This window comes from Salvelinus namaycush, chromosome 19 (genome assembly GCF_016432855.1).
Source record: "Salvelinus namaycush isolate Seneca chromosome 19, SaNama_1.0, whole genome shotgun sequence".
NCBI classification, from domain to species: domain Eukaryota; kingdom Metazoa; phylum Chordata; class Actinopteri; order Salmoniformes; family Salmonidae; genus Salvelinus; species Salvelinus namaycush.
The window spans coordinates 45,299,501-45,311,694 of NC_052325.1; the positions used below are offsets into that span (position 1 = coordinate 45,299,501).

The 12,194-nt window shown below is 42.8% G+C and overlaps 1 protein-coding gene across 1 annotated transcript in view; it reads left to right on the forward strand.

Moving 5' to 3' along the window:
- Positions 1 to 8,138, forward strand: part of LOC120064038 (E3 ubiquitin-protein ligase MYCBP2-like) — a 107,177-nt gene extending 99,039 nt beyond the window's left edge. The window contains exons 23-27 of the mRNA XM_039014348.1: positions 4,423 to 4,548; positions 5,266 to 5,393; positions 7,575 to 7,801; positions 7,893 to 7,976; positions 8,129 to 8,138. Coding sequence (XP_038870276.1) covers positions 4,423 to 4,548; positions 5,266 to 5,393; positions 7,575 to 7,801; positions 7,893 to 7,976; positions 8,129 to 8,138 — 575 coding nt within the window. The remainder of the gene's footprint in view (positions 1 to 4,422; positions 4,549 to 5,265; positions 5,394 to 7,574; positions 7,802 to 7,892; positions 7,977 to 8,128) is intronic.
- Positions 8,139 to 12,194: the final 4,056 nt, after the last annotated feature.

A 12,194-nucleotide genomic window follows, 5' to 3' on the forward strand; every position in this document is an offset into this window, starting at 1 on the left:
CATAAGAACACAATAGCGTACTCTGAGTTGTCCTCATGTTAGGGCCTGATAATTCCGTGGCATTATTTTATAGTATAAAGAATACAATTGAACAAAGCTGAATAAAATGGAAAGGATATTTCCTCCAAACGATTTGAGGGAGTGCCACACACGGCCATTGTGTTGAGCATAGGGTTGCACATTTTGGGGAATATTCATAGTTGGACATTTTCGGTGGGAATTAACGGTAATATATGGGAATTAACGGGAAGATATGCAAATTAATATTAATACCATTTAAATGTAGATGTTTTTTGCATTGGATATATTTACCATATCATATGGCGACAGAAACATAAACCTTTCACCTTATCATAAGTAAAATAATTGCAAATTATTAAATCCTTCCAATATAAATAAAAAATACAATTTAGTTACGAATTGAACTTTAATTGAGTTGACTCTTCACATGGGATGATTTCACTGAACAACAAAAGAAAGGGAATATTTAATGATTCCCAATGATCCATCGCGTCTCCCAAAAACGTTTTCAACATACATCTGTAAAATGATAGTCTAGAAACTAAAACTTTGGTTGTCCTTCTCTCAGGCTTCCATGGCTTCTCCCTGGACCTTATTGTCCACCTCTTGAACATCAGGCTCTGAGGCCTCATCTTCACTGTCACTTTCCAACCTTGTTGAGGATCGCTTGTTTTCAGGCTCAGAAAGCCTCAAATTTACCAGGAGAACCACCAATTTTTCAACCCTTGTATTGATCAGCCTGTTGCGTTCGTTGGTGTGTGTTCCCAAACAAGGACCAGTTGCTCTCTGAGGCGGCTGATGTTGGTGGGATTTGGAGGATGATGGAGGCAACAGGGGAAAGAGCCTCAGATCCACAAAGTCCCTTCCACCAAGTGGCTGGTGAGATATATTGGCACGACTGCCATGTTGCATCTCTATCCCAAAGCCCTTGCTTGGAAGTGTACTTTGCCAGACTGCCAAGAACCTTGCCCTCATCCAGGCCAAGGTGGTGAGACATGGTAATGATGACACCATAGGCCTTGTTGATCTCTGCACCAGACAGGATGCTCTTGCCAGGATTCTTGGGGTCCAACATGTACGTATGGACTTCAGGCTGTGGTCTTCACGTTTTCGGATGCATTTCAGAACTGCAGTTTCCTCTGCATGGAGCAACAGTGAAGTGAGCAGGGCAGTACGGATTTCCTCTGCAAGCAGAGTCTGAACATCAGACAGGGTGGCATTGTCTCCCTCAATCCGTGCAATGGCTACTGCTATAGGTTTCAGGAAATTTACCAGAACGTTTCCGACCCTTTGCAACCCTAGTTGAGTGGTTAACTTCATTTAGAGTTAATAATGTAAATTTAGTTCTACAAATGTTGGGCTATATGTTTTGATTTCTAATGCATTGTAAGGCTGCATGATGCAACTCTAATGATGATTTTGAAAAAAGTTGCTTGAAAGGCATGATCTTTGCTTTGATTTTTAAGCAGGCTGCACAGTCTTTCATTCACAATTTGACAAGCACTTGATAATGCCGAGAATTTCACGGCGGCATCCCCTTTGTGTGGCCGTAACGCACCCTAAAAAAATCCATGCCTTTTGCTACCAGTGGCCGTTGTGCCAATCTCGCTGAGTGCTGCGCGGCCCATCACGTGACCGGGTCTTTCTCACAGGCAACAAGTGAAGACACATCAGGGATGCAACTGCACGCGTCCTAATCCAATTCCGAGGTGCATATTCAAGATATTGGAAGATCTGTCCACATTTACTTTTTGTCAGCCAACGAACAGCAAAAGCACTAGCCTATATCAATCTACTATCCCCCATGGTACAAAGGTTGACCTATTCTGTGTGAGGAAGAAATATTCCAAACATAGTCTGGGACAGTTGTTGGATGTGAAAGATCCCAAATAAATACAACCACTAGCAACAAAAAAACTTTTTTACACTATGTGACTGATGCAGCAGATCAAAACGTTTAGCTTAAAATGTTGATAAACTATTAGGCTATTTCTTCACATTATAAGTGCAGCAATGCACACATGGTAGTAGGCTATAAGCGCAAATTGGGCGGCAGGTAGCCTAGTGGTTAGAGCGTTGGACTTGTAATGCTTTTATTATAAAGGTGCATTTTTATGGTGAAAATGATCTTCCCCAAACTTGAAACTCACGTGCCGTGTATGTATGCCAGTTAGGCTCTACACCCCTTGTAAAGTGGATTTATGTGCTTCATTTTAAGGAGTTATTTGGCCACTTTAATTGTCATAAAAACCTTATTAAAACATATAGGCCTATGGACTATGATTCGAAAGTAATTGTTTCTTATGCTGGGCATCATTCACAAGTGATACATAATCCACAGGCTAATATTGTCACCCATCAGACTATTCTTGATATAATCTTATATTTACATATACTAAATAATATGTGTGTGAAATTTGTTTTGATTTAGAATGGACCATTATCATGCACCTGTATCGAAACAGGGGCAGGGGAAAGAATACATGTCATCTATGCACTTAAATAGCGAATGGAGGACGCTTTTCCCTGTGGTTTGTTTTCATGCTAGCCAGGTAGGCTATACTCCTGTTGTAAATATAAGCAATGTGCTTAATATTAGTAATGTTGATAAATAAAGTAGAACTAGCCTATAGAAGCGGATCCTCCTTTTTTCAGTAGAAGCCAAAACTCTTTTCCCACGCAATTGCATAGCCTATTGAAATGTTGCGCAACATGAGCTCATGTGCTCTCATGAAGTGTTTGATTAGATTTTCAAATACATTTGTTTTTATGTCAAGAGTGATTAGAGGGACAGTAGAGTGCTGAGTACCAGGCAGTTAGCAAGTTTGGTAGGCATACCAATGACCATCAGCAGCATCAGAGTTTGGCGAACCATAATTACCGTGATTGAACTGTCACGTGGAATTTGACTATGGTCGAGACTCGTGACCGCCGGTGTGGTGGTAATACGTTCACCGCAATAGCCCTAGTTGGCAAATGTACGTACGATCACTGTGGAGACGACGTCGTCAATGCACTTATTGATGAAGCCGGTGACTGAGGTGGTATACTCATTTAATGCCATTGGATGAATCCCGGAACATAATCCAGTCTGGCTAGCAAAAAAATCCTGTAGCTTAGCATCCGTGCCATCTGACCACTTCTGTATTGAGCGAGTCACTGGTACGTCCTGCTTTAGTTTTTGCTTGTAAGCAGGAATCAGTAGGATATAATTATGGTCAGATTTACCAAATGGAGGGCGAGAGAGACCTTTGTATGCGTCTCTGTGTGTAGAGTAAAGGTGGTCTAGAGATGTTTTTCCTCTGGTTGCACATGTGACATGCTGGTAGAAATGAGGTAGAACAGATTTAAGTTTGCCTGCATTTAAATCCCCGGCCAGCAGGAGCGCCGCTTCTGGATGAGCATTTTCTTGTTTGCTTATGGCCTTTGAGTGGTGTTGAGTGCGGTCTTCGTGCCATTATCGGTTTGTGGTGGTAAATAGACGGCTACGAATAATATAAATGGAAACTCTCTTGGTAGATAGTGTGGTCTACAGCTTATCATGAGGTACTCTACCTCAGACGAGCATTTCCTCGACACACCCCCACCCCTCGTCTTACCAGACATAGCTGTCCTACCGATGCACGTAAAAGCCAGCCAGCTCTATTTTATCCGTGTTGTCGTTCAGCCACGACTCAGTGAAACATAAGATATTACAGTTTTTAATGTCCCGTTGGTAGGATAATTTTGAATGGAGATCGGCCAATAGAACGGATGATAGAGGCTGGTTACCCATTCGCCGACGAATTCTCACAAGGCACCCCGATCTCCTCCCCGTCTTTCCGTCTTCACGCGAATGACGGGGATTTGGACCTGGTCTCGGGGAAGCAGTATATCCTTCACGTCGGACTCATTAAAGAAAAAATCTTTGTCCAGTTCGAGGTGTGTTATTGCTGTTCTGATGTCCAGAAGCTCTCTTCAGCCGTAAGAGACGGTAGCAGCAACATTATGTTTCCAAATAAGTTACAAACATTGCGAAAAAACAATTGGTTAGGAGCTTGTAAAACGGCAGCCATTATCTAAATGTTCGAGGCTATTTTGCTGCACTCTTTGTCCTTGTTTTTCCCCTTCAAAAATGAATTATTCATCTCTGTATTTGCAGAAAGGCCTAGCTAATAAGAACATTTATTTTTCTGTACTAATTTAGCACAGTGTACCACGTTAGCACAGTGTACCACGTTAGCACAGTGTACCACGTTAGCACAGTGTACCACGTTAGCACAGTGTACCACGTTAGCACAGTGCTTTTACAGAAGTACTGTCAAGCACTTACAAAGGCACACCAAAAACAGACAAAACGATAAACAGAGGTATGTCAATTCGTTTGATGATAATGTTAAGCACGAACTGTGTTGTGACCAGGTTGCCTGGATACGCTGGCGGCCATGCCAGAGCTGAAGATGGGCGTGGCCGGCACAGAGGAGGAGACTCAGGCCGTTATGAAGGTCTACTCCAAGGAGGACTACAGCGTGGTCAACCGCTTCGAGAGTGAGTCCACACACTCAGTCATTCATGTGTTTCAGTTCTCATCTTCTACAGCAAGGTTCCCTAACTGGCGGGACACCCGCGGGTGGTTTCATTTGGCCCCCCAAGTTTTCTGAAAATGTCATTGTTCGACATAAGACTCTAAAAACACCAGGAAATCAGCTCCAATTGATTTTTATTTAAGTAATCTGTTCCCTAGTATTCCCTCAAATGCAAATGTAAGCAATAGTTAAAATGATTGTTTTATTAAAACATTATCTGTTTGGGCTTCTTGCATTCAATTTGCAGTCTACACATCATTTGTAATTATGTTCTGGCCCCCCGACCAGCCGCTCAACAAAAAATCTGCCCGCGGCTAAATCTAGTTGATCCCTGTTCTACAGTATTTGTCACACACACAGCTATTCCTCATATCCTTTTTTCCTGATTTTGGTTTGATTGATTTATGACATTATATTCCAGCCAGAGACAACATTACATATACTTTATCACCAATAATACATAAATTCAAATTCAAGAATTACTACAAAAAATGTTAACCCATATTATTATTCAAGGATGCATTCAAAATTATTTCAACAGCAGAGTACCTTGTGTTCCACTATATCATATTGCAGTGACTGGGCACTTCTAGTAAAACTAACCTCATTGTATTGTTATGAGCACAGATGATGATGCTGCAGAGCCTGAGTCATCGCAACTTCATGTGTAATGTCATAGGTCACGGGGGTGGCTGGGGTTACTCGGCCCACTCGGTGGAGGCCATCCGCTTCTGTTCTGATGCGGACATCCTGCTGGGGGGACTGGGCCTGTTCGGGGGCCGTGGGGAGTACACCGCTAAGCTCAAGGTCAGTGGCAGGGACACTAGCAAATGGACTGCATTTCCTCTAGCTCTTTTTGCTAGGTCTATACATGTTTGACGGTAATTTATCCCATTTACCACCAATGTGTGTACCCACAGCACTGACGGCTGCCACACAGTTCTCACACCCAAAAGCTATCACCAATGTAAATGTAACTGCCAAAATAAAGGAAACACCAACACAGTGTCTTAATAGGCCCTGGAGGGAAGCTAAAGTCATTCCACTACCCAAGAATAGTAAAGCCCCCTTTACTGGCTCAAATAGCCAACCAATCAGCATGTTACCAACCCTTAGTAAACTTCTGGAAAACATTGTATTTTATCAGATACCATGCTATTTCACAGTAAACAAATTGACAACAGACTTTCAGCACGCTTATAAGGAAGGACACACAACAAGCACAGCACTTATACAAATGACTTATGATTGGCTGAGAGAAATTGATGATAAAAAGATTGTGGGGGCTGTCTTGTTAGACTTTAGTGCAGCTTTTGACATGATCTATCATAGTCTGCTGCTGGAAAAACGTATGTGTTATGGCTTTACACCCCTTGCTATAATGTGGATAAAGAGTTACTTGTCTAACAAAACACAGAGGGTGTTCTGTAATGGAAGCATCTCAAACATAATCTTGGTAGAATCAGGAATTCCCCAGGGTAACTGTTTAGGCCCCTTGCTTTTTTCAATCTTAACTAACGATATGCCACTGGCTTTGCGTAAGGCCAGTGTGTCTATGTACGCGGATGACTCAACACGTCAGCTATTACAGCAACAGCTGGCCCTTTAAAAGTACACGGAGAGCTAACATTAATGACATGCATGTCAATCTCTCCTGGCTCAAAGTGAAAGACAGATGAATTCAATCATTACTTGTTTTTGTAAGAGGTGTTGAATGTACCAAGCTGTCTGTTTTAAAATACACACACATCTGACACCCATGCATACTCCAAAAGACATGCCACCTGTGGTCTCTTCACAGTCCCCAAGTCCTGAACAGACTATGGGAAGTGCACAGTACTACATAGAGCCATGACCACATGGAACTCAATTCCACATCAGGTAACTTATGCAAGCAGTAGAATCAGATTTGAAATGCAGCTAAAAAAACACCTTATGTAACAACAGGGACTGTGAAGAGACACACACACAAAGGTACAGACGCATGCATACGCACACATTGTGATATTGTTGTATGGTGGTATTGAACATTGTGTTGTGGATATGTGGTGGTGTAGGGATGTTATATGATGTACTGTTTTATCTTTAGCTCATTCAGTACAAACGTAGTTCACTGTTTTATATTTTGTTTTATATGTAATGTGGGTGCTTTGGTGTGTTTGGACCCCAGGAAGAGAGCAGCTAATGGGGATCCCATTAAATACAAATACAGCCCACCCGCTCTTTTCACGACCGCCGACACTAAAGCTGCCAGTCGGAAGTAAGAAGATTTTTCGTGGCTGTTAAGTAGTAGATTCCCAAATGCCCAATAAAAACAGTCATTAAGCTGGAATTGTGTAGTAATACGAATAGGAATTGTGTTGTAATGCAAATAGGAAATGTGTGTTCATCAGTAGGCATGTCCCAAAACTCTGCTCATCACTACTCAAATTACCAAATGATCAGTACCGACTTACCACTCGTATTAAATAAGTAGTTAAATGACCTATTATGGAGGATAACTTGTAAGGTAAGGTAGTGATAAATACTAAGTTATTTTTTTCATGCGGTTGTGGAGATATACTGCCATCTGGTGGCGACTAGAAACAATTTCATAATATGACCTACTAAAAAATTGATGGTCCTTGAAAATAAATATTAGTGCTTGAAAAGTACTTGAAAGTCCTTGAATTTAACGTGCCACATTCTGTACGAACCCTGACTTATGTGTTTCCTTTATTTTGGTAGTTACAATACCTGTATATTTAACCTATAATCTCAGTTGTTTGAGTACACTTCAAATATCAAGGTTAGTAGGTATTCTAGCGTCAACTGTTTGTTTATTTATCAATGTATTAATGTAACCTTTATATTGCTAGGTTCTGTGATATTGAACACATTAGCAAATAGTTTAAATCATACCACAGCCCGAATAGAGGTCTATTCAAGTTCTGCTGGTAAGGTTGACTGTTGTGTGTCATTGCTGACTGTTGTGTTGTTACTGTGCAGTTGTTAGAGCTGGGGCCTGATGGTGGAGACCATGAGACGGATGGGGACCTCCTGGCTGAGACTGACGTCCTGGCCTATGACTGCGCTGCCAGGGAGAAGTACGCCATGATGTTTGACGAACCGGTACAGCTGCAGCTGGGCTGGTGGTACGTGGCCTGGGCCCAGGTCTCTGGGCCCAGCTCAGACTGTGGCTCCCACGGACAGGCCACCATCACCACAGATGACAGGTAACTATTGTAGTTCGTAGAAATACATATATTACTTCAAAAGATATCCTCATTGTCATTGTGAATAATGTCAACCTACACCCTTTTGCAGTGTGGTCTTTCAGTTCAAGAGCTCCAAGAAGTCAAACAACGGTACCGATGTGAACGCAGGTCAAATAGCTCACCTCTTGTACAGGCAAGTCATTTTCCTACATGCAAATCACATTTTATTGGTAACATAGACATATTTAGCAGATGTTATTGCGGGTGTAGCAAAAGTTGCTTAGGAGAATAGAAGCAGAGCTGCCATGTCTGTCGGCACCATTATTCTCATGTTGTCTGAAATAGTGACCCATGAAATGTATATTGATGAACTTCAAGAAACCAGCTTTGTAATGGGAATGTGATGTGGTTGTTTTACTATTCCAGGCTTCCGTCGAACGATGGCAAAACAGCCAAAGGGAAACAGCAGAACAGTGAGCCGGTTCACATCCTCAAACGCTCTTTCGCCAGGACCGTCTCAGTGGTACGTACCGTACGCCTGTGTTTCCCCTAGCTAGACTTGTTCCCAGGAAGGCCACAGAGACCCCAGAAACAATACACAGGCCTGTCTTATTTAGGAATTACCAATTTAACTCCTGGATTGTGTTCATCAGTCACCAAACAGAATAAAATGTAGTTAAACAGGGAGGGACTACCTGGACTTGTTCAATAAGAAACACTCGTTTTAGTTTTCAGTTGCAAAATGTTTTAAAACATTTTCCATTGCATGCCATAATGAACATCACCCTGGAGTGTAATACAATAGTAGTTAGGATGTTGCTGGTGAAGATTTCATGAATAGGTTGTAAAGCTGTAGTAAACATTTAATAAAACTGCAGCAAAGTTGTCCTCCCCTCCTCTCCCTGTAGGAGTGTTTTGAGTCCCTGCTGAGGATCCTCCACTGGAGCTGGACCACCCTGGTGCTGGGGGTGGAGGAACTGAGGGGCCTGAAAGGCTTCCAGTACACGGCCACCCTGCTGGACCTGGAGCGCCTGCGCTTCGTAGGGACCTGCTGCCTGCGCTTGCTCCGCGTCTACATCTGTGAGATCTTCCCCATATCTGGTAGGGTTACAAAGATGCACGTGCACAAACGCGCACACATATGCGGCAGGCACGGAAGCATGCACGAACACACACACACACACACACACACACACACACACACACACACACACACACACACACACACACAAATATCTAAGTTGATGCCAAGGATTTTACTACGTAGAGAGACCTAACACATTATTAGCCTTACATTTTAAAGGCTTATAGCAAGCAATAAAACCATTATACCTGTCAGCTTTAACAATAGAACCGCTAAAACAGTAATTTTGACTGCCATTTTTTAAGTCATGCCTACTCTGTCCAACTTTTAGAGTAGGCTACACAGTGAGAGCGTGCATAATTGTACATGCTGAACGACTTTCAATATCTGGGAAAATATCCACATTGGGCAGCAGGTGAGCTAGTGTCGGACAATGTGGTGATGAGGCTTGTGGAACCTTACCTTGGCAAGGGGAGAAATTTCACCATGGGCCAATTTCTTCACTTCACTGTAATTGGCAAACAAGTTTTTTGCGAAGAAAACAAGTCTGGCCGGCACCAAGAACAAAGTGAGATGTGAGCTCCCTCCATCTGCGCAAAACAAGGCACCGGCGCAGCTGTTGTACTCCACAACGGTGCTGAAGGATGACAAGAGGACGGGACACAATGTGAAAACCGGAGACTATTAGGCATTACAACCAAAGTGTGTCAATCAAGTGAAAGTAACAAAAATGGTCAACAGCTAGCACAAGGGATAAGAGCTAAATGAAATGCAACTGCATGAAGACGCGCACGAGCTGACAATAAGTAACTATTTTTCACTGCATTATAATGACATAACGCTTTGGAAAAACATTATCAGCTGCTACTCACCCTTTTCGAGACACCTACAAGGGCTTACCCCGCCCTCCCTTCGGCAAATCAGATTAGCACTCCCTTTTGCTCCTCCCTTCCTATAGTCGAAAACTCAAACAGGAAGTACCTGTGCTAAGGTCTCAACGCCGATCGGTCGGGAATCCATGCTTCAAGATTGTTTTGATCACGCGGACTGGGATATGTTCCGTGTAGCCTCAGAGAATAACATTGACGTTTACACGGACACGGTGCCTGCGATCATCAGGAAGTGTATAGGGGTATCTATTAAAACCAGAAACCGTGGATAGATGGCAGCATTCGCGCAAAACTGAAAGCGCAAACCACCACATTTAACCATGGCAAGGTGTCTGGGAATATTGTTGGATACAAATAGTGTAGTTATTCCTTCTGTAAGGCCATTAAACAGGTGAAACGTCAGTACAGAGATAAAGTGGAGTCGCAATTCAACGGCCCAGACACTAGACGTATGTGGCAGGGTCTACAGCCAATCATGAATTACAAATGGGTGCGTGCTCAGCCCCCTCCTGTTTCCCTGTTCACCCATGACTGCGTGGCCATGCACACCTCCAACTCAATCATCAAGTTTGCAGACAACACAACAGTAGTAGGCCTGATTACCAACAATGACGAGACAGCCTACAGGGAGGAGGTGAGGGCCCTGGAAGAGTGGTGCCAGAAAAATAACCTCTCCCTCAACGTCAACCAAACGAAAGAGCTGATGGTGGACTTCAGTAAACAGCAGAGGGAGCACGCACCTATCCACATCGACGGGACAGCAGTAGAGAAGGAGGAAAGCTTCAAGTTCCTCGGCGTACACATCACTGACAATCTGAAATGGTCCAACCACACACTGTGGTGAAGAAGGTGCAACAGCGCCTCTTCAACCTCAGGAAGCTGAAGAAATTTGTAAAGCACCATCACACTACCTCCTCCATGCTTCACGGTGGGAACCACACATGCGGAAATCATCCGTTCACCTACTCTGCGTCTCACAAAGACACGGCGGTTGGAACCACAAATCTCCAATTTGGACTCATCAGACCAAAGGACAGATTTCCACCGGTCTAATGTCCATTGCTCGTGTTTCTTTGCCCAAGCAAGTCTCTTCTTATTGGTGTCCTTTCGTAGTGGTTTCTTTGCAGCAATTTGAGTCTCCTCTGAACAGTTGATGTTGAGATGTTACTTGAACTCGGTGAAGCATTTATTTGGGATGCAGTCTGAGGTGCAGGTAACTTAAATGATTCCATGTGTTATTTCGTAGTTTTGATGTCTTCACTGTTCTACAATGTAGAAAATAGTAAAAATAAAGAAAAACCATTGAATGAGTAGGTGTGTCCACACGTTTGACTGGTACTGTACATAGACATGGAATCACTGGCCACTTTAATAATGGAACCCTATTCACTTTAATAATGTTTACATACTGCTTTACTCATCTCATGTATATAGTGTATTCTATTCTACTCTATTTTTGCTTGTCCTAATATTTATATTTCTTTCATTCTTTTACTTTTAGATTTGTGTATTGTTGTGAATTGTTAGATATTACTGCGCTGTTGGAGCTAGGAACACAAGCATTTCGCTACACCTGCAATAACATATGCTAAATATGTGTACGTGACCAATAACATTTGATTTGCTTTTGTGCTGTGTTTAACTATTTATCAAGGCCACTTGGCGCTTATAAGAGTTTAAGGCTACTGATGTTTTCATCATTTGATGAATCTTGACCGTGCGTCTTGGTGGTTGGGGTATTTTTTTATTTTGTCGTTTTAAAAATAAGCTGTTACCGTGTTCCAACACACATGCTTTCTGTTTCATAGTTATAACAATGGCACGCCATGAATAAAAATTGATTGAACACTTGAATTTTAGTTTTTTTGCTTTTACATGTAGCCTACAATAGCATAAATGAATGAAAATGCTATTCTGTTATTTAAAATACAAAATAAAATGCTATTCTGTTATTTAAAATACAAAATCAAATTGTATTCTGTTTCCAAAGGCCTTCATAAACACAACCAAATTATTTTTGCGATGGCATACATGAAATCAGAATGACTGCTCATTAGTTTTAAGGGGGGTCCCTCAAGTCCCAGCGGTTCTAGTGTTAAGTAAAGTTTCTTGTCAACTGAATGTAACAGCATGGCTAAACCCCCAGGCCTCTGTCCTATTACTGTTCTTCCCTCCTCTGCAGCCAGTGCCAAGGCGGTGGTGGAAGAGTCCAGCAAGCTGGTGGAGTGCGTCGGCAACACCCGTAGCCTGCTCAAGAAGATCCTCTCGGAGGGCATGGACAACTGCCTGACCAAGCTGGACAACGACCCTCAGGGCTACCTGTCCCAGCCCCTCACCCTGCTGGAGGCCGTGCTGCAGGAGTGCCACAACACCTTTACCTCCTGCTTCCACTCCTTCTACCCCAAGCCTGCTCTGCAGTGGGCCTGCCTCTGCGACT